The sequence below is a fragment of the Euprymna scolopes genome, chromosome 16 (assembly GCF_053919585.1).
Source record: "Euprymna scolopes isolate OS-2025 chromosome 16, ASM5391958v1, whole genome shotgun sequence".
Taxonomy (NCBI): Eukaryota; Metazoa; Mollusca; class Cephalopoda; order Sepiida; family Sepiolidae; genus Euprymna; species Euprymna scolopes.
Genome location: NC_136497.1, coordinates 11,191,719 through 11,216,375, shown reverse-complemented (window position 1 = coordinate 11,216,375; position 24,657 = coordinate 11,191,719). Strand labels below are relative to the sequence as shown.

The following is a 24,657-nucleotide window of genomic DNA, read 5'->3' as shown; positions in this document are numbered from 1 at the left end:
GAAGGGACTCTACTCTGAGGTCCACGGTCAAAGTTATCCTCTTTGGCTTGCACTGGTCATGGGTGCTTGGAAGTAACTCTAAATAGAGTTTGGTTCTGGTCATTATTCCAGTCTGGTAGACTCTTCATAGCACCAGCACTGTCCCCTCTGAAGCCAGTACTCATAGTATAGCTCTTTGAGCTAACATGTGAGAAGTTTAGGAGATAAGGACCAATTATCGTAGTCCACCTTATTGAGCACAGCAGCCAAGAAGACCAAAACCCTCTGTACTCCAATTCTGGAACTGCACTCATTACGTACGTAGATATGTTGATGACATCTTTGCTTGCATCGCAAATTGAAACATTGCCATTCTTAAATAGGCTGAATTCTCTTCATATAGTTTACTTTGAAAAATGAGAAGGATAACTTTCTTCCCTTCTGGGATGTTCTTGTTGAACGTTCAATGAATGGCTTTTTCACTACCAATAACAGGAATTCGACTTTTTCTAGCATGTAGGTGAACTGGTTTTCTTTTGTGCCAAAATCACGAAAGGTCAGCTTAATTCATACATTGGTACATAAAGCTTATGATTGTATACCTAGCAGACTATATTCCGAACTAGATAAAACCACATAAATTCATAGACAAGTAATCAAGTAAATTCATAAGTAATTCATAAATAATCAAGTAAATTAATAAAACCAAATAGATTCATAGATTCTATTAATTGTATGAACAAAAATGCTGCGGATTTAAAATCCTCTAAAATAACTGCACCTTTAAAATGCCCTATTTATTTAAAATGCCCTATTTATTTAAAATGCCCTATTTATTTAAAATAACCATAAATAATGGTGTAAAATTGACTAAACACATTATTAGAAATATTATTGTTTCTACTCGGTTTCCTTGTATTTGACTTATCGTTCCTTCTTTTCATAAAGATAATGTACATCCAAAATAGTGATATTATTTATCAATTTAGATGCCAATGTGATGCTGGTTATGTGGGGCAAACTTCCTAGCATTCGTATATCCGTATAAACCAGCCTATGCCATCCAAGAATAGACAAGGATAGATAGAATCCGTAAGTCTCTCTTCCTTAGCGACTTTGGACTCTGCTATTGACCAGCATTTGGTTGAGAATTCATGTTGTGACAATGCGTATAAAATAGAGTTGTTTGAGGTACTACATAGAGCAGATTCTATAAATCATCTTAAAATTTTGGAATCCGTCTCTATCACTATTCGAAAAGTTGTCGATAAAAGCATTAAATCTTTTTGAGGAATTTTGACCTCCGCCCTTCTGTTTTCTTTCCACCTGGTTTCGTTCTAATTGTTTTTTAAATGGATATTTATTAAACTGTTTAGTTTAGTTCTCTGGAGTACATGATTGTTGAAAGAGCTCTTGAGTTTGCTTATTATGTATATATAAATGTTGTACCTCCAAAAATTTCATATATGTGTGTGTGTGTGTGTGTGTGTGTGTGTGTGTGTGTGTGTGTGTGTGTGTGTGTGTGTGTGTGTTTATATATATATAATAAAGTGATATAGATATAAAAATTCATTTTATTTATTATATGGATGGAATTTTTTTATTATTTATTCGAATTTAACCAGTTACATTTTTTTGTTACTGTTGTTATTTTGTTTTTCATAATATGTATTGATTTTTATTTATATTTTTCTTCTTTCTTTTTCACTAATTTTATTTTAGTTTTACGTCTGTAAAATAATAAGGATATTTTTTCTTGTGACTTTTACAAATCTGAAAATGGTCAACATTTTCTCTGGAACCTCATTTTTATTGAATAAAGCCTAATTCACATAATTGTTTTCCCGTCATTGTCATTATATATATATATATATATATATATATATATATATATATATATGTGTGTGTGTGTGTGTGTGTCATCTTCTATAATATAAATCTCACCTGTCTGTTTAAATGTATGTATGTATGTATGTATGTATGTATGTATGTATGTATGTATGTATGTATGCCTAAAACTTTCGACAGAGGCGACGGATTTGCACGAGATTGAGATTGTTTTGAAGCTCGACCCTTCAGACGACAAATATCGGAGAATTGGCTAAAAACAATAATTCCTCCAGCCTCAACTACGCACTTTTCTACAGGGGGTTGGTCGATTTTTTCGCTGATATTTTCGAAGTCCTCTCTTCTTTTTGATTGACTAGCATTAATTTAAACGTCCGTAACTTACGGTTTGGCAATGAACGCAACAGCAGAGACGTCACGTTTTTTTTTTTACGTTCTTTTCCTCCTTCGCGGTATGGGTTCGAACCTGCCTACCTACTAACACTTCTTTTTATTGTTCACCCACACCTCCAAACACCCGAGCAAAGCATGGCACCCAGGCTAGTATATATATATATATATATATATATATATATATATATATATATATATATATATATATATATATATATATGCCATATTTAAAATAAAAATTGGTATCCATCTTGGATTCCATATTCCAAAGACTTGCAGAAGAAATTTAGCAATTTTTAATATGTTATTACTTATTACACCATGAAGCCATTTTGGAAACGAAATGTGATTATATACGTTTATAGATCAGTAAATACCAACATCGAATTGGACATTTAACGTAACAACCAGAGGCAACCGTCTGGGTCACAAGGGAATAACAGTTTTCAAGTTTACTAAGCATCATGTGCATGTTTAGAAAAATTCTATTTTTGCTCTGTAAAATTGTAAAAAAAAAAAAAAAATCCACTATAACATATGAAATAGAAAAAGACAACACTTGTCTTTAAATGAGTAAAATTATATTTGTCACATTTGAAAGTGAAAGAATTTTTCATACTTTTTTTGTTCTTCGTTATTAATGTAAATTTTTTTTCTTTTTTTTTTTTTGCATTTGTGGGATAATCTCGTTATACATAAATACAGTAGGATTTTCCATACTTTAATAACAATCTCAGAAATCAATATCAGATTCTGCATAGCCAATTTTTATTATTGGTGTACCATGTTCTTTCTAATAAAAAGTACTTCGTTTCAGTTTCTTTAAAAAAATACTTATTTCGAATTCTGAAGATTAGTAAAAAAAATGGAGCACTTACATCAAATTCATTGCAAAGGTCGCTAGAAAAATGGTTGTATCATTCTACGGCTTCAGTAGATATCACACTGCTGATGCAATTTTCTACTTGTATAAGTGCCAAGTACATTCTAGGATGGGGTACTCTTGCCACATCTGGGCAGGAGCTGCTCGAAGTACCCTATCTTGTCTTGACAGAGTTCAAAATGGACTTCATAGCCCAGTAGGGAATGCCCTTTTCTTTTTCTTGCAACTTCTTCCCCAAAGAGCCGTTGCGAGCTGGTCACTCCTCTATCGTTATTTTTATGGCAATTATTTTTTAAATTTTTTTTTACACACTGGTCACCACTTATCAAGGCCCGAAAGCCACTCAGGGATAAGGGTTATAGCAAGTACATTATGTTAGTGTGGAGATTTGATGATGTGTTTACTTAAGGGGGTGGTTCATTAGGAATTTGTTAACGTTGGACTTGAACACATCCAAGTTGTAGTCAGGTGGGAAGCAGCCAGACGGAACAGAGTTCCACAGGCGTGCAGTTCTAAGAAAGAAGTTTTGTTCATGGAATCCACGTTTTGATTTAGGCATAGATAAAGAGTGGAGGAAGTTTTTCACAGTGGATTCAGCTAGACGGGTGTTTTTCGTGAAAGATTGGCGAGGGGGGACCAGAGATTGGAGTTCAGATGAGCTCAGACATCTTAGCTCCAACATGATCTCCCCTTGTCAAACTTTCACGAAAACACTCGTCTAGCTACAACCACTATCAATAATTTCTCCCACTCTTTATCTGTGCCTAAACCTAAACGTAGATTCCATGAACAAAGCTTCTTTCTTAGAACTGTGGAACTCTGTTCCATTTGCCTGCTTTCCAGCTTACTACAATATGGTCATCTTCAAGTTCAATATAAACAAGTTGTTGATGAGCCGTCCCCTTAAGTAATCCAATTCATCAAATTTCCACGACTAACGCTTACTATGATATTGTCCTATTGACTACCATATGCTCATTAACCCTTATCCTCGAATGGGCTCTGGACCTTGATAAGAAGTGACTTCTTTGTAATAATAATAAAAAAGGAAGACATTTTAGTATATGATCTAGAAAGCAAAAAATTTCTGTCATTAATAAAAAGTATTTCATTACACAATTTCATTTATAATATACACAATTAGATTTTTTTTTTTTACTAAATAATAATCTATTAATTTATTCACAATTATTTCATTAACATGACAGTAGGTATTTTTCTCTTTAAAAACAACCATTTAAACTGTTGTTTTACTGTAAAGATGCAAGCAGACGACACATCAATGGTGTCTTTATTGTAAAGCATAACTCAAATAATGTAAGGGAGATAATTACTATTTTAACTTTAACGTAAAAAATAAGAGTTAGTTCCCTTTTCTATCTCTATATTAACAAATTCATACATGACTACGTGCGTTATTACTGAAGAGCTTAAATAACGTTATTGAATCTCGAACAATAGTAGGTTGTATGAGATAAAATTGTTATAGGATCTTTGAATGGATAATTTATTTTTCTGGAATCAGTTTGAAAAAAAGAAAGTGTTTTGCTCTGTTGTTTACATTATTTGAACAAATACATTGAGGACATTGCCAAGGCTGCTGCAGAGAATGTAGGCTCCATCTACCGTGTTAGAAGAGAGTATTCTATATCGTTACAAAGCCATAATTCATCAATGCATGGCGTATGATTACCACATCTCGGCTGGCGTATCTACTATTAATCTATCCTCTAAGACAGGATTCAAGAAAGAACTTCCAATCTAATAAGTTTTGTACTATCGGCCAAGCTCAAACCTCTGTCTCATTGCCACAATGCTACATCCCGTTACCTGTTTTACAAGTACTTCAATGGAATGTGCTCTGATGAGCCTTTAGCACTCACGCACCCTCAACGTACCCACTTGCGACTAATTTGACAAACAGCTAAATCACACTCCATCATTTCCCAAGATATTAGAAAGCCTTCTTTAATAATTTGTCTCCTCAGACTGCTAGACTTTGGAGTCCCCTCTTTGTTTCCTGCTTCCTTGACTGTACTAACTTGCAGAAGTTTAAATGTGCTGTGAACAAACCTCTTGCTGCTCACCTTTTCGTATTGTTCCCAGTAGACACTGTCCCATAAGTATCCTCTCATGTACAAGTGTTAATACGCCTCGTTTGAGGTGAAAACAAGATTTTTAAAAAAATGGTGCCGGGCTAAACCCGTTCCTTTTAGCTGCTAACACTGTTGTGGTTCTCAAACAAACATAACTAATCATATAATTGATTCACCCATTATGACGATAGATAGATCTGAAAGTGGACACCCACCACTCCATTTATTTCAAACGTTTCTTGGAATCATTCAAAATAGAAAAAAAAAAGAAGAAGAATTTCTTTCGATTTCCTTCACAGGAAATGTTAAAATCGAGGTTTTACAGATCAGGCAGTTTTTTAACCAGACTGCCAAAAAATTTCTGGCCGTGGAATTTTATAGGACGAAATGATCTTTTTTTTTCTTTTTTAGAACTATAAAAGCAATGATGAAATGCTAAACTACTTTACTTTGTATGCTTCGTAATCATAATCAATAGCAACCTTTTACTTACACGAGCCAATATCTTTATATCTTGAAGAAATGTGTGTGCATTCATAAAATTTCTGGTGTTTTTTTTTTCCATTAAGATTGAAAATATTCCAATATGCCACATGCAGTAGAAAGAGTAAAATACTGATTTTCATATTTCTGATATTGAATTTGTAATGATTTTTAATTTCAAACTCTCCCCCACTCCGCACACAATATGGTGAGCATATTTCTTCCTATAAAATATTTAGATCTCTCTTTTTTACATCTTGTTTTTCAGATTAAACATTTAACTATTTAAATTTCCTTGATCTTTTGCATTATGAATGTGATTTCTTCAGTTTCTCATAAAAAAATTAAAGAAGTTAAAGAGACAAAAGCCTGAAAACTTGCGGGAGATTTTTACTTCATGCTTTTCATTGATACAGCAAATGACACTGGATTTGGAATGAGGGAACACCAATCCACGTAGATTAACTATAGCGATTTAGCTTTGTATTATTTGGGTAATTTGGATTATTTGAACAATTGTTCTCATCTTGAGTTTTTTGGGGGGTTTTTTGCACAAATTTTCAGCTGATATAAACTCCGGCCTTCTTCTGCTGTATCTAAGAAATCTTGGAAATGTTTATTCCAAACTCGGAATTATGTACGAAATTTTGATAAGACACTATTTAATCTGCGGAGTAGCTTGCTCTTGTTTTGTCAACCAGAAAGTCAGAGTTACATCAACGTTGTGAGAATAATATCTAAGATGCGAACAGTATTCCAGATGATCCAAATAAAATAGATTATTAATTTTCGTCTCAAAAATTCTGCAAAAAAAATGTGCATTTAGTGTTGAATTTTTTGAGGAAGATAATGAATTTCTCAGTGTTCATTTCAAAACCGCTGAACTTTGTTTTTTTTAATGTTTGCTCAAGATACTTAGTAAGTTCCTCATTGGTGGCTTCATCTAACCTCCCCTAAAGGAGGAAATTTATAAGAACTATCAAATTTAGATGTCGTTCTCAATCACACCAGCTGCCTGATTATTTTGCAGAGATGTTTTTGGAAAGAATAAGCAGACCAGAAGACGAGAGCTGCCTTCCAACAGATCTATCAGATAATCTGGGTGTTTGGAGATTTAAATGTTAGCATGCAAACAAAACAATCCATTAACCTTAGATATGCTCACGCACAACCGGATGGCAGCTTGCCTAGACAGAATATCAACTGAGCAACAATTCATTGCTAATATCTCAATAAAACATGAACATCAACTCCGACAAATATACATCCAACAACAAAAAGAACTTGTGTAACTTTATATTAAAAAATAAATTACAAATTGAAAACAAAGGAAGAGAGGAGTGTCAAACTACTGCTGAAAAACAGAGAATTATCACTTTTATTATCAAGCATGATGATGCTGTCAAATCTGTTAAAGATGGTCCTGTGGAATCAGGTATTGTAAAAGTGGATGGCATATCATATCGCAACCCATTGTCATTGGTGATGTTAATTAAAAATATTCCGATATATATAAAATAGCCAATTTGAAATCATAAACAGACTAACATGTTCTTTTATTTTTGTTTTTAAATTGTTTGAAGAGGAAATGGTTTTAATGATTTTTAACTGATAAAGAGCGATTATAAACGGAGGTAATTCGTTTCTCATTAATTAATGTTTGCGATGATGATGATAGTTTTGTGACACGGGACGGACGCCAGACAAGTAAATTAATATTTAGATAAAAACACAAAATATTATAAATCAAAATATTATCATGCATTCACAGTAAAATTGGCAGATCTTTCACCTCAAATGCACAAAAAGGAAAAATTTGTGAGATGATGTTTGCTGATGACTCTGCCCTCAATGCCAGAACAGGACCAAACATGCAATATATTGTTGATCGTTTTTCTAAGGCATCAATTTTGGTCTGACTATTAATCTAAAGAAAACTGAATAATGTACCTGTCAGCTCCTAAAAGCTGTGGACAAGTTCACTTACTTGGACATATTTTATCAAGAGCAGTTCACATAGACGATGAAGTCGATTACAGGGTAGCCAAGACTAGTGCTGCATTTGGATGTCTCAGAACTATGGTGTGGAAACATAGAGGAATTCGGATGCAAACCAAACTCCAGATATACTGAGCTGTGATTCTTATCATCCTCATGTATGCTTGCGAAACTATATGTCAGACATGCTAAGAAACTGAACCATTTCCATATGACCTGACTTCGAAGATTGTTGAAAATCAAGTGGCAAGATAAGATACCAAAGGTTTTAGTCCAGTCAAACCTTTCATCAGTACACACCATGTTACAGCAATGCCAGATCCGTTGGGCAAGTCATATATGCTGTATGCGTGACACAAGGCTCCAAAAACAGCTGCAGGAGGACAGTGGAACAGTTCAAGGACAATTTGAATGTCTACCTCAAATAGTTCGGTTTGTAGTCTAACTCATGGGAAAAAATAGCCCAAGACAGATGTTTCTGGTGTACCGCAACTCACAAACAGGCCACAATTGCTGAATCTGCATGCAATGAAGAACACAAGAGCAAGCGTGACATTACAAAAGAAAGAACAGTCAACATTTCTGATATAGAATTATTCTACAGGTGCCCCACATGTGGAAATACTTCAGAGCTTGAATCAGTATAACATGCTATCTTCAAAGCCACAGAACAATTGCATGATCACGGTCATCTTAGCAAGCGATGGATGAACATCATCAAATATATATATATTAACCTTAGAGACCTAGTTTGTTTTTATAGATAGATAGATAGATAGATAGATAGATAGATAGATAGATAGATATAATTATGTGTGAACTGTGTATGCTTACTTGCTTGAATCTCGTCTTTGACAATCGGGCAATTCCATCTTTTAACAAAAGAATGACGGTTGAAATTATATATATATATATATATATATATATATATATATATATATATATATATATGTGTGGGGGGGGCGTGGCTGAGAGGCTAAAGAATGAGGGTGAAAAGTTGTATGTTTTAATTTCAAGTCTAGCTGATATCACCCAAGTCATATATTTATTGTTTTAGCATTGAGCTCACTACAATATATTAGGTTCAATATAATAAATCGATATAATAATAAATATGTAATCTGCATGAATTAATTAAAATATCATATTTAAGCATATCTCATGACCGGGCAACGCTGGGCGGCCTACTCGTATATATATATATATATATATATATGGACGCATTCCGTTGCTCTCCTTTCTCTGTTGAAAAAAGAACTTGAACAGAGTTGCTGAACCCATCGTCCGTGCCTGTAACCATTACTCTGTTTCTATTTCCACAAATTTTCTTCTGTACAGATTTATTTTTCTTTGAAATGTTCTGCTCCCACCCCCACCCACCGCAAGCATTGAAAAAGGTCAGCCATTTTTTGCCGACTCATATCATCACACTTTTTCACCTTTTAATGATTTTTACTTTGCGCAATGTTATGTTGAACAAGTGATTTACCTTTCGTGCTGATTTTCAAAGGCCATTTTCTGCAGTTGTTTTTATATCCATATATATATATATATATATATATATATATATATATATATATATATATATATATATATATATATATATATATATATTAATAGGTTTTATGTCTATTTTCTTTTTTCACATGTCTTCAATTTGAGTTTCATACCCCACTAACCATGACATTTCTCTGTTTGGTTTTCTTACTCTCTTTCTCGCATTCCCTCTCTTTCTCCCCCCCCTATCTCTCTCTCTCTCTCTCTCTTTTTCTTACACCTTTTATTTCAGACAGAAAGATTCTATCGTTGCAGATTTCATCACTGATTCTCCCGCTTGTTCAACTAGCACTTTTTTGTTATTTATTCTTTTAAGGAAGGGCGTGAAAGCGAAGCGGTTTGTAAGGAGATCTTCAAAAAAGATTTATTTACAAAATATCTGCTCTTAGTTAGCTTTGCCTTGATCTGTTTTTACAGCAAATCAAACCCTTTAGAGGTGTTATTGATTTGATTCAAGAAATAATTAATAGCAGTGTACAAATAAATGATTTATTCGGCATAAATCTATTCAAAATTTGAACTATGGTTCAAAAAAATTGAACTAGGGTTCAAAAAAATTGAACTATGGTTTCAAAAATTGAACTGGTTCAAAAATGTTCAACCGTTCAGAAAGCTAATTGTAATAGACCTTGTTGTGTAATGGATGAATTACTGGGTAAAATTCAATTACACTCTTCTGTAAGTTGAAGGTTCAATCCTTAGTGTAAGCGACACTCAACATACAATTGCAAATTATTTTGGACTTTTACCCAGTCGTGGTTGATGGAACGAGAATATCTTACCTCCATTGATTAAATAATGGGCTCTATTCGAAATTCCGTACAGATTCCCGAGTTTGACAGAAAGTTTTCTGAGTTTGACAAAAAGATTCCCGAGTTTGACAAGATACACATGAAGGAAGTTGGTATAATGACTGAAACGTTGTAAAAATAACACTCAAGACTAGAACAGTAGTCCAAAGAATCCATATAATAAGACTGGGGTGGTTTTGAACAAGCTTATCATTGACTTCATAAAGTTTAGTATTCATTGTGTAACCAGTCAAGCAAACTATAAAATTTTAAATAAAATTGTCTCTACTTTATTTAATTTGATAGTGCCGCCCATGCAGTGCAAGGTTGGTTGAAGAATATCATCTGCAGGTTCAGTAAAATATGGAATAAAAGTAGAGGAGCTGAAGAACATGACGAGGGAACTCAAGGGCAGGGTCTCAGCATTTGCCAAAAGAATATAAAAATAAGAACAAGAATAGGATGAAAACTGAAAATAAACAAGCAATGCACAAGTGTTCTACCAAAGTTTGATAAGGTATACAATTGTGGTAGAAAAACTACCGGGAAAGCAAGAGCTGGAGGATTGCTGGAGGTTTCTATTTGAGAATGAGGCAACCTACATTCACGAGGCCAAATAGATTCTAAATGCCACAAAAACAAACCAGAAATGCCTGAGTAAAAGATAACAGTTGGAATTATATAACAAAGATGAATGGATTCCAGAATTCCAAAGGACTAAATAACTGACTTAAGCAACTAGCAGCACTGCATAGTCATTATTGTAGTTGCTTCAGCAGACTATTGAGGAGTGAATAAGCCACACCAGTATGACTGTTAAAAGGTTGTACAACCCTCATACCCAAAACAAATGAAACACAACGTCCTAGTAAGTACAGACTCATTTGCTGTCTCACTACGACCTACAAACTGTTCATTGGCCTAATTTCAGACAGTATCAATCAACACCTCTCATCTGAAACATACCTAAAAAATAAGAACAGGCACTATGCAGGAGAAAGTGTTTCGGCACCAATGACCAATTGTTAATTAATAAGACCATCTTTGAGAACTGTAGAAAGAAGCAGAGGAACCTCGGCATGGCTTGGGTTGATTACAAAACGGCATATTATAGTGTGCAATACATATGACTATCGCGGTGCCTTGATTAATATAAGATACATCCAGTAATCAAGGACCATGGCTGTACATATAAAAATATGACAAACAACCATGGCATTAAGCCCCGCTAATGGGACTGTAAGAATTTTAACGTCAAGATCCGAAGAGGAAGCCCTGAAGAGGATAGCATATCTTATTTATTTTTTTAATTTTTCTGATCATCGATTTTTGTCTCAAAATAATAATAATAATAATAATAATAATAATAATAATAATAATAATCATAATAATAATGATGATAATAATAATAATAATAATAATAATAATAATAATAATAATAATAATAATAATAATAATAGTAATAATAAATAGTGCACATTCTATACGTACCACAAACGTTTTCGATTCTTCATCAAATCGTCTTTAGGTAACAAAAACAAATGAACAAAAAAGCTGGCGAAATTAAGTGTAAATGGTGTAATTATTTTCTTATACAGCAAATATCTATTTGTAGTATATCTACATTTTATTATGAATTTCTATTTTATGTATAGATAATTATGTATGGATCCAAGGTGAATATATGCCCATTGTCCGTGTCTAGTCAACTGTAAAAGTTGTTTGTTGGCTTCGAAACTGATTCAAACGAGGTTAAAGGTCAGCCCTGCATCACAAAGGATGACGGGAAATACATCGGCTGTGCATATCGGTTCCCAATAACTAGAAACTGTTGGAAATCAAAAAGATAAAACTATATAAAAAAAACAAAGCAAAAACAATTACCACAAACACGAGATTGTTTTTGATCTTTCCGGACCCCCAAGGAGAAAGAATTTCACGAGAAAAAGCTCTTCTACTTGGAGAGGTATCATCTGATGTTTTTCTTGGCAAATATTCTCTCTCCCATTATTGGGCGAACTCACAGATATTATAAGGAACAGAAAATAATGATGTAGAAATAATAATATGCAAATGCTTGTATTTAAAAATAATGCCGTGTTCTTGTTCATCTACTTGTATAAATATACATGCATTTATAGATGTCTGCATGAAGTATTTCTCCTGTATCTAACCATATGTTCATGTATACATAATTAAATAAAATAGAGGTTAATGAAAACATGAATGTAATATTATCTATATATTAATACCGTAGAAACTTTAACATTTATGTGTATGTACGTGTGTCACGGTTTCCAGATTATAAATTAGCATATCTACATACTAATTTAATGTTCGTAGTATATTATAACGAGGGCTGTGACAACAGCATATTCTTTTCATTGTTTTGACTCTTGAGTATATATATCCGTTAATATCTTATATGTTTTTTATATAGACGGATGTGGTTCTCGGTTGATTAAGTGTATCTAACTGTGTCAGATATATACCCTAGAGTCAAAAGAATGAAAAGAATATGCTGTTGTCACAGCCCTAGTTATCACCTTCTATCCTCCTTTTCAATAAATAGGATTTCCCGATCACCAAAGACGCAATGTAAAAAATAAAATAAATAAAATAAAAATAAATGATGTTGCTTTTGGGCCATGCGAAAAAACTAAAATGTACCTTCTTAGTGTTTTGCATAGGATTCAAAGGTATGTTGTGTCTAAAGATGGTATAATGATATTTCTGTTCATGCCAGGCGTCCATACAATGGAAATATGTCACACTCCTATAAGAATCTTGGAGATAAACCGCAATAGCCAGATATATTCTGAGACATCAGATTATTTAGTTAAATACTTTTACAGTTTTAACAAAGGGGCTACAATAAGATCAAAGGGTAGCATCTGTTCTTCAGATGCGGCGCTTCCATTTCTCGTTCACTTTCAGTGGAGGAGAAATCCTTCACGACTGAGACAATTTTTATTTTTGTACCTTTTCTCCACGTTAAAAAACGACCCTGGTGTCTAACTCTGTCCCGTGGGGAGGCATTGTAAATAGATACAATAATATCGGAGGGTCTCCATTCACATTGAACGTACACTGAATGCCCAGCGGCAATATATTACATATGAAAAATGCCGCTGTAAAATTTCCATAGGTCTGGCTAGTTTATATATTTTATAGAATTAAAAGATCACGTTTAATATCAAATTATATTGAACTGAAAATATATATTAAACGTTATAGCTCTGACTTGTGAGCTCAATATTATATAATGTATAAAGCACATATTTAAGAATAAAGACTAAAAGGAATATCACATACCAAACAGTGATTATTTCGACAATAACCATAGTCGCTTTCAGGTGTGGTAAAGATTATACAATTTTACCATTCTTTATTTATTACAAGAACAGCAAAAAATTTTCAGCAGACAAAACATTATGTGCAACCAAGGATTTGACACTTTCATACTTTTCTGGCGTCTGCCTCCGAGATTTGACTCAAATTTTTATCATAGAATTTGAAAAATTTTAAATTAAAAATTTAAATTATTAGTTAAAGTTTGCTTCTTTCTTTTTTTTTTTCACATGGGAGTCACGACTTATCAAGGCCCGAAGGCCACTCAGGGATAAGGGCTATTGCGTGTACAGTAATCAATGAGATAGTATTGTAGTAATCATTAGTATTGGGGGTTTTGATAGAGTGTCTTACTTAAGGGGGCGGTTGGTCAGGAGTTTGTTTATGTTGAACTTGAAGACGTCCAAGTTGTAGTCCGGTGGGAAACAGGCAAGCGGCAGAGAGTTCCACTGGCGTGCAGTTCTAAGAAAGAAGCTTTGCTCATGGAATCTACGTTTGGATTTAGGCACAGATAAAGAGCGGGGAAAATTATTGACAGTAATTTCAGCCAGACGGGTGTTTCTCGTGAAAGATTGGCGAGGAGGGACGAGGGATTGGAGCTCAGACGAGCATCTGCCATGGAAATAACGATAAAACAAAGACAGGCTCGCAACGTCTCTTCTGTGGGAGAGAGGTTGCAGGGAAGAAAGGAAACTCTATTAATAATAAACCTTTTGCTTCGAGTTTAAATGAATTACCTCCTTTTGAGTTAGCTCATGGACGTTGATAGCGTGAACGTCATGCTAATTAATGGTGGAGCAAACAGAATTATTATATAAATATTATAAATTCCAGTTGCTATTCGAAATATGTATGTTTATTTTTTCATCTGTCGACGCGTTAGTTACACGAACCTGGTGAGATTTATGAAGTGTCACAGAAGAGTTTCACACTTAGCATATATAGTGACTGATCACCTGCTATTCTACTTAAATTTACCGATAATTTGCCAGTCTTTTTGTCCATCAAAATAGATTTCTATCTAAGTTCTCTTCAAATGTTTTATAACACATTCTATATATATATATATGTGTGTGTTGTATACACACATATATATATGTGTGTGTTGCATATACATATATATATATATATGTGTGTAAATGTGTGAAAGTATAAATTTATGCATAAACTTTAAGTATTTACTTCAAAAGTGCTCAATACGTAGGTAGAGCTAGTTAGTAAGTTATAAAATATATATGGCGATTAAGCTACACTGAATATTCTGCGTTTCATCCACTCTAGGACTGCTCAGGCTTATGCGCATAAGCCTGGGGAGTCCTAGAGTGGATGAAACGGGGAATATTCAGTGTAGCTTAATCGCTATATATATATATATATAGTATATCCATGCCTCCATTCAGTCTCAAGAGACAAATGACACCCTGTTAAGGGTAGCTGCAAATGTAATTGTGAGACAAGAGTTACACTATGACTAACCACACCTCTCCTGAACCGGCACTGCTTGGGTCTTGTGACAAGGTGAGGCTTAAGACTGACTGGAAACATTGCCAAGATAAGCAGAGAGCACATGCAGCACCTGGAGTTCCAAGTACGGCAAAATCATGTTTGAAGTTATTTTTTTTAAACTGAAGTGAACACTAGAATATTTCAATTAAAAGTCAAATATGAACAGGTAAAATTATAGAAGAATAAAAGGCGAATCAAATGAGGTATAGTTTGTTTAAACATTTACATTAAATTTATCTTAAATTTTCAGTTCTTTGAAAAAATTACAAGTGCGGACTTTCTTTTTGCCGGCTCTGTATGTGCATACATGTTTCAGCGGAATCTCAATTCAAGGATAAAACTTCAACAGACTAAAAAACAATTCTATGTACTAGCTCCATCCTGCATAGGGCACTCTTTAATAACCATGCAAGTTTCATAGGATTTACACCTGGGAAACCAACCGATACAATCATTACACACACACACACACACACACACACACACACACACACACACACACATATATATTTTTAATCCCGTTTACTTCAAACAAAGTGCATCGTCACTTGGACATAAGGGGCTACTATTTGGGATCATGTTTAGAGGAGATGGACAAGATATTGGTTTACATTACATTTAAATTCCTGCATGTCAGTGCAGTCAGAGAAGCAGGTAGTAGGAAAGTAATTCGAGTCTAGTCGAGGAAACTATTAAAGTACAAGGTTTTCCAGCATTTAGAAACCTCTGGTGTGATTTTATTGCTAAATGTGTTTGTCGGAGGTATGTACCTGAAAGGAGAACAAGTGCAATGAGTTCATCAGAGCACGTTCCATTAAATACTTGTAAAAAAAAGCACAGGAATACAACATTGCAACGATGGGTCAGGAGTTGGTTTTTTTTTTTTTGACAGTGCAGGACCTATTAGATTAGACGCTTCTTTAGACCCTGTCCAAGAAGGGGGGATTAGTGCTAGATGCACTGGCCCAGATGTGGCAACAGTACTTTATGCATGGGCGAATGTTGGCTTTGTAAAGGTACTCAGGTGTGAATAATCTAGCACCATAAAGAGAACTCACCTTCTTTTCAGCAGCCTTCACAATGTCCTCATATTGCCTGTGAATGTTTAGCCAGGGAATTTGAAGAAGAACTCAAGTAAAGTGTTATTTGTCATGGCCATCGGTTGGTTGTTTTGTTTTACAGCATATCAACCTTTTTCAGGTTATTTAATACCGAATCTAGTTATTTTGAGGAACGATTTTTAATGGAGTATATTTTTTTTTTTAAGTCAGATTCTATTTAACCCATAGTTGGGACCCTAACAGGTACTACCACTCCGGGTCAGAGTGGACCTGGGAGCAATGGCAATTAAAGGGTGGCTTCACACTCCACTCCACAGTAGAAGGTGACTTTTTTTTTTACAAGGAAGACACCACTTATCAAGACCCAAAAACAAATCAAGGATGAGGACTAAGGTGTGTACGGTGGTGACTGAGAAAACAGTGTAGTGATCGTTAGTGGTGGAAATTGAGTAGAATTTGATTACATTGGACTTGAAGACGACTCTGCTGTAATCAGCTGGAAAGCATGCCAGCGGAACAGTAGGCAGTTATAGGAAACAGGATTTGTTCATTGAATTTGTCTTTAGAATTAGGAACATAGAGTGAGAGAAATTGTTGGTAGAGGCTGTAGCTAGTTCTTTTTGTGAAAGTTTGGCAGGGGGGTCATAGACTGAAGCTCAGATGAGCATTTGCCATGAAAATAATGATAGAGCAAATACAGGCTACCTATTAATATTTTACAGGAAGAACCAAGCAATTGGAGCTCAGTCGAGCACCTACCATAGAAAGAGCGATATAGTAGCATCTGCTATTTGAGAAAAATAGTGTAGGAATGAGAAGAAATAATCTCTCACTAGATTGTAAAGTCAAATTTGTACTCTATCCAGGCAAGAAAGAATGCTCTGAATGGAATTTCTTCAGTTGTGGGAGCTCTTGCTTTTATTTGTTTTTAACGGATATAGAGGGAAAACGAATGAAAACATATCTAAAGCAATGGCTGAAACCTTAGTGAAGACTTTTAGTCTCTAGTGGAAAAGGAACATTAGCAGATGGCAACATTCACTGCTGCCAAGACTAAGCCGCTTTCTTTTAATACTGTTAATTAATTACAAGAAACCGTCTCAATCATTAATAGCCATGGCTAATGATATCCTACCTGAAAGCTCTTTGTTCAAACTTCTCGACTTAACATTCACAGGGAACATGAATTGAAACATATACATTGAAGTTATTGCTAAGGTTCCTGTGAAGAAGGTGGGCTCTCTGTACTGTACTAGAAAATTACTTATGCCTGAGAGTATCCTGTACCTCTACAAGGCCACCATTCGCCCATGTCTGGAGTATTGTTGCCACATTTGGGTTGGTGCATCTGCTAAAGGTCTCTCACTCCTATATCTGTGCCTAAATCAAAACGCGGATTTCATGAACAAAGCTTCTTTCTTAGAACTGCACGCCTGTGGAACTCTGTTCCGTCTGCCTGCTTCCCTCCGGACTACAACTTGGATGTCTTCAAGTCTAATGTTAATAAATTCCTAATGAACCGCCCCCCTAATTAAACACTTCATCAAATCTCCTCACTAACGTAATGTACTTGCAATAACCCTTATCCCTGAGTGGCTTCCGGGCCTTGATAAGTGGTGATCTCTGTGTAAAAAAAAAAAAAAAAAAAAAAAGACAGGGTTCAAAAGAGAGTTGCCAACCTAATAGACCCCGCTCTGTCAACCAGACACCAACCCGTGTTCCATTGATGAAATGTTGCATCCCTGTGCCTATTTTACAAGTATTCTTATAGAAAATGTTCTAACAAACTTCAAGCCTTTGTACCCCCTCGACATGAATACCCCCGACAAACCCGACAAGCAGCTAAATTTTGGAATTCCCTCCCGGGTCCTTGCTTCCCTGACTGTACTGACATGGAAAAGTTCAAGAGTAATATAAACAGACATCTTGCTGATCAACTCTCTACATAGTATTCCTGCAAATTATGTCCCAAATTGTAGCCTCCTACACCAAAATGGCACTGTGCCTTGTTTGCAGTGAAAAAGCAATAAAAAAAATGTAACCATGATGGCAAAAATTGTCCTTAACATCCGTTGTTTATTAAGTGTTCTAAAGCAAAAAACATAAGCACCACTTAAGAATTTTGCCTTTCGAAACTTTCTAAATTTACCACCCCCCCGCCTTTCTGTGCCTGTTTTCACATTCATGTAATTAGTGTTATTTTCACAACATTGCGGCTGATGTGACCTCCGACCTTTTTCAAGTGTATCTTGCTGAAATCGGGAATCTTTTTGTCGAACTTGGGAATCAGTACATAATTTTGAACAGAATCTTTTATTTATCTAAGGGGGAAAACTGTCTGGAATTTATAAGAATTTTTACCTAATAATGATGAAATGAGAGCATGTTATCTCCATGGACGAGTTCTGAGTTCGACACAAAGAGATCTGTGTTTGAAAGATACACCGGAAGAATAAGGTTGTAGGATTTATCACTCAAAATGTTTGCGAATAACACTCAAAATGTTGTGTGAATAACAATCAAAATGTTGTGTCAATAATACTCAGAATATTGTGTAATGTTGTGTGAATAACGTTAACAATGTTATGTAAATAACACAAAAAATGTTATGTAAATAATACTAAAAACATTGTGTAAATAACACTTGCAATGATGTGTAAATAACAATCAATATGTTGTGCGAAAACACACAAAACGTTGTGCGAACACCACAGAAAGTTTTGTCTAAATAACACACAAAATGTTGTGTAAATAACTCTAAAAATCTTGTGTGAATAACACTAAAAATGTTGTGTAACTAACACACAAAATGTTGTGTAAATAACACTCAAAATGTTGTGTAAATAACACACAAAATGTTGTGTTAATAACACTTAAAATGTTGTGTAAAAACCATTCAAAATGTTGTATAAATAACATTCAAAATGTTCTGTAAATAACACACAAAATGTTGTGTAAATAACACTTAAAATGTTGTGTGAATAACATTAATTATGTTGTGTGAATAACATTCAAAATGTTGTGTAAATAACACACAAAATGTTCTGTGAATAATACACAAAATGTTTTATAAATAACACTCAGTGTTGCGTAAATAACACAGAAAATGTTGTGTGATTAACACTTAATATGTTGTGTGAATAACACACAAAATTTTGTGTAAATAACTCTCAGTGCTGTGTGAATAACACTAAAAATGTTGTGCGAAACCACTCACAACGTTGCGCGAACACAACACAAAATATTGTGTGAATAAAACTTTAAATATTGTGAGCATAACACTGAAAATGTTGTGTGAATAACACTTCAAATTTTGTGTGAATAACACTCAAAATATTGTGTGAATAAAACTCAAAACGTTGTGTGAATAACACTCAAAATATTGTGTGCTTAACACTCAAAATGTTGTGTGAATAACACTAAAAATATTGTGAGAATAACACTGAACACGGTGTGTGAATAACACTCAAAATGTTGTTTGAATACCACTAAAAACATTGTGTAAATAACACTTGAAATGTTGTGTGAACAACACTCAAAACGTTGTGCGAACACCACACAAAATGTTGTGTAAATAACACTCAAAATGTTGTGTAAAAACACTCAAAATGTTGTGCAAATAACACAAAACGTTGTGTAAATAACACTCAAAATGTTGTGTAACTAACACACAAAATGTTGTGTCAAAAGCACACAAAATGTTGTGTGAATAACCCTCAAACTGTTGTGTAAATAACACACAAAATGTTTTGTAATTTACACTTAAAATGTTGAGTGAATAACACTCACAAAGTTGTGTAAGTAACACACATAATATTGTGTAAATTACATACAAAACGTCGTGTGAATAACACTCAAAATGTTGTGCGATTAACACTCAAAATGTTGTGTGAATAATAATCAAAATGTTGTGTCAATAATACTCAATATATTGTGTGAATAGCACTCAAAATGTTGTCTAAATAACACTCAAACTATTGCGCGAATAACCCTCAAAACGTTGTGTGAATAACACACAAAATGTTGTGTAAATAACACACAAAATGTTGTGTAAATAACACTCAGTGTTGTATAAATAACACAGAAAATGTTGTGTGATTAACATTTAATATGTTGTGTGAATAACACTTAAAATGTTGTGCGAAACCACTCGCAACGTTGTGCGAACACAACACAAAATATTGTGTAAATAACACTAATAATGTTGTGTGAATAACACTTAAAATGTTTTGTGAATAACACTTTAAATGTTGTGTAAATAACACTTTAAATGCTGTGTAACTAATACTTAAAATGTTGTGTGAATAACACTTAAAAGTTTGTGTAAATAACACTCAAAATGTTGTGTGAATAACACAATGTTGTGTGAATAACACTCAAAATCTCGTGTGAATAACACTCAACACGTTGTGTAAATTACACTTAAAATGTTGTGTGAATAACACACAAAATGTTGTATGAATAACACTTGAAATGTTGTGTAAATAACACTTTAATGTTGTGTAAATAACACTTAAATGTTGTGTAAATAACACTTTAATGTTGTGCAAATAACACTCAAAATGTTGTGTAAATAACACTTAAATGTTGTGTGAATAACGTTCAAAATGTTGTGTGAATAACGTTCAAAATGTTGTGTGAATAACGTTCAAAATGTTGTGTGAATAACACTTGAAATGAGAACAGTATAACAATAATCGATTAAATATGAAATTAATCCTGATCTAAAAAATTCAGGATTTATTTAATTACTAGCAGGGGTACCAGGCGTTGCCCGGGTGTTTATAGGTGTGTGTGGTGTTAAATAAAAAAAAAACCGGTGGGGGGGGGGTAGGATCGAACCCGAAGCCCTGAGGCGAAGTTTGAAAATAAAATCGGCCAGCCAGATTGAGTTAGTGAAAGATGTTTGAAAGTCGTCGAGCGTTACGACGACGACGACGACGATGACGATGACGATGTAAGCATTGTTATAAGCGAAGTAAGAAAAGAAGCGGGGGGGGGGAATAATCAAAGCATGAAAAAACACAAAAAAAATCTAACGTAAGGCAAACGAACGATGAAAACAGAAAAACAAACACGTCAAAAATGGCTTAAATGAGCCTGTTTCAATATTAAAAATTAAAAAATCGGTGGATGTGTTTTGGGGTGTCGCTAAGAATAAGCGAAGTTTAAAAAAAAACAGGAAAACGAACGTTACGTGAAAAATGGCTTAAATAACACAGGGTTCAATATTTAAATTTAAAAAATCGAAAAAAAAAACCATCTCACACCACGATTCGAACCCAAAACGTTTATATAATGAACAAACACGCTAAGCAACTGCGCTAAAGCGATGTAGATGAAATGTGTTCAGTTTTTCAACTATTTAAAGTAAATCAGGTCACGACGTCATGACGTCATCTAACGCATTCGTAGAATCGGTCATCGTTACGAGAAATCCGTTTTTGTTGCCCCCCCCCCCTGTGGAAAATTGTCGATTATGGGGTGAAAAAGTTAACGATTTTGGCCAATTTTTTTATATTTTTCAAGCGAAGGATGGGACTTCGATATGATACCGAGTTTGTAAATTTTCGTCGCGTCTGTCGAAAGTTTTCCCCAGACACATAAACATACACACATACACACAAACATACATACATTTTCGCTTTTATATATATAGACTAGCGAGGGGTACCCGGCGTTGCCCGGGTGTTTTTCGGGGTATGTGAAAAAACTCCGAAAATGGGAAAAAAACAGGTGCCCGTGAAAAAAAACGAAGCCTTCACGACGCGCAGTTGGAAAATAGTAAAATGTTAAAAAAAACAAACAGGTGCGCGTTTTTGATTGACGTGACGGCGATAGGTATTCAGCAGTAAGCATTTTGTGCGGGACAGTTTTGAATGAGGCGAATAAATCGGTTTTTAAAAACCCGCTCCCTGTTTATTAGGAGGAGCGAAATGAAAGCTACAGTCTGATATGACGAAGTCGACATTGAACAAACGTTACTTAGCTCTCTTGAGACAACTGGCTTTCGGCCAGTCGAGTTTCGCTTTTTTTTATACCAACAACCGAATGTAACGCGTGCCGATGCGGGAAATGTCGAATAATTAACGTTTGAAAGTCAATAAAATTAAATAGACAGGCGAGCTCCGTGGATAACTCTGAGATATTACAATTTATAGATGATATAAAAAGTTTAAAGAAGTTGTGAACCGAGCAAGCGCTTCTCTGAAAGAAGCCTTTTGTGGACATCGAGGAAAAGCGTACATACATACATACATACATACATACATACATACATTCATTTTCGTTTTTATGTATATAGATTAAAATTTAATTATTAAATTTTAATTATTAAAATTTAATTATTAAATATGAATTTAAAAATGCACTAAAGTTTTTCAATGTTTAATTTTTTTTTAATTCTTTTTTTCCAGAGTGGCACTTCCTCCCTTGACGTATGAATATGAATTTTCAGTGATAAACTGCACGACCAACAACACTGACACAGGCGGGTGTCCAATCTATGTTTCAGTTGGAAACGGTAACATGCCGCCATTTGATCTGGACGATTTGCTTGTCAACTGCACCAACTCAACGGAAAAGTGTCGGTTGAAGGTGATGTCACCGAATGTTGCAGGCTACAATTTTGTCGGGTTCTACCTTCGAGACATAAATAGCACAGCTCCTGTCGATGTCACATGGAAAGCCGTGACCCAATGTAAGTAATTGATTTCCTTATGCTGCCATTCTGTTGGTCGTATTTTGATTGACAAATATCCCAAAGTACTTTGTTCTTACTTATGCCATGTTAATTTTCATAGAATAATGACAGCTATTTATAATAAACTTCTACGTTCACTATTAACACTCAAATCCTCATTTAGCCCCTAATCGGAGTGAACGGCTCTTATCTTCAGGAGGCACCCTACGTTGAAAAACTTCTGGGAGTGACATTCATTATTGACCTGAAATAGCTAACCTACATGAGATCCGTTGCCAAAATTACTGTGAAAATAGTGGGGTCATTCTACTGTCTCACTCCCAATGCAATCATTTACCTGCAGAAAAGCAAAATATGCGCCAAGACAGAGTACTGTTGCCACATGTAGGGAGGAGCTCATAAGAATACCCTTTCCTGTCTTGACAGGGTAAAAAATCATCTTTGAAATCTAGTGGGCAAGGACCTTTTCATCTCCGTACTTCCTCTTTCTCACATAGACACTTTGCTGTGTTCCCACCCCTCCCTGCAAAACTGTCACACCAAACACTTGTCTAGCTACAACAACTATCAACAATTTCCCTTACTATTGATTTGCGATTTAAACAATGAACACTCCATGAGAAAAACGTCTTTCCTAGAGCTGTCCGTCTGTGGAACATAATATCACAAGGCTACTTCCCAGTTTATTATAACAGTATAATATGGTTGTTTTCTAATCTATAATATAAATCTCACCTGTCTGTTTAAATATATGTATGTATGTATGTATGTATGTATGTATGTATGCATGCCTGCCTTAAACTTTCAACAGACACGACGGATTTTCACAAGATCTCTATCATTTTGAAGCTCAACCCTTCGGATGACAGATATCGAAAAATTGGCTAAAAACATTAATTTCTTCACTCTCAACTGGTCACTTTTCTGCAAGAAGGGGTCGATTTTTTTGCCAATATTTTCAAAAGTCATCCACTCTTTTCGATTGACTAGCCTTCTGGTTTAGCGATGGATGCAACAGCAAAGACGTCATGCTTTTTTTTGCATGTTCTTTTCCTCCTTTGTGATACGAGTTCAAGCCTGCCTGCCTACTACCACTTTTTTTTGTTCAATACACACCTCCAAACACCCGGGCAACACCAGGCACTCAGGCTAGTCCAACATAAATGAGTTCTTATTGAGTTGTCCTCTTAAATAATCAATTTGTACCTAATTTCCATCATTATTGATCATCACGTGACATATATTAACCTTTAGTGTCTTCTGGGCCTTGATAAGTGGTGACTCCCTAGTAAAAAAAAAAAAATCTTATCATAGCAAATGCCTCCTCTCCTCTTCTCTAGGCCATATTATCTGCTATTTTCCCTCTGTTGCTCACAACTCTGGTGAACTGTGAAAAATATGCAGCTCATGTATATTTTGCTGTTACGTTTATTCTCTATTCATCCCCTTTTGGTCATACAACCGGCCTTCTTACCTCTTTGGCTTATGGTATCTGCTATTTTCCCTTCCTCAAATAAAATTTCAAACTTATATATAGACGGATAGACTGACAGAACCTTTTATATAGATATAATAGTGCCCTCTTGACATAAATACCACCGACTAACATGGCATGATTATGGTGAAGGGGTGAAATTTTGCTGCTTGTTGGATTAGTCGGTGGTATGTACGTTGAGGGGGCACATTCCATTAAAATAATTGTAATACAGGCAAAGGGTACAACATTACGGTGATGAGACAGAGGTTAGTGCTTGGCTGACAGTGTGGGGCTTATTATATTTGAGACTCTTTTTGGACCTTGTCTAAGAATGAGAGAATAGTTGTAGATGCAATAAACCAGATGTGGCAGCAATACAAAATCATAAGTTTTACTTGATGGAAAGTGTGTAGAAATTTTCTGAAATTCATATTGATGAATTCAGATTTGCCTTTGCAAGCAATGACTGTAAAATCCGACCACATGACTATCGTAAAATCCGACCACATGACTATCGTAAAATCCGACCAC

General features: G+C 34.7%; 1 protein-coding gene across 4 annotated transcripts in view; it reads left to right on the top strand.

Annotated features, from left to right (window-relative positions):
* The window catches only part of LOC145295837 (post-GPI attachment to proteins factor 6-like), an 810,264-nt gene that overhangs the window by 611,826 nt on the left and 173,781 nt on the right, over window positions 1-24,657 (top strand). For all 4 annotated transcript variants that reach the window (XM_080141548.1, XM_080141547.1, XM_080141550.1 and 1 more), the window contains exon 5: window positions 22,363-22,646. In XM_080141548.1, the coding sequence (XP_079997674.1) occupies window positions 22,363-22,646 (284 nt within the window). The remainder of the gene's footprint in view (window positions 1-22,362; window positions 22,647-24,657) is intronic.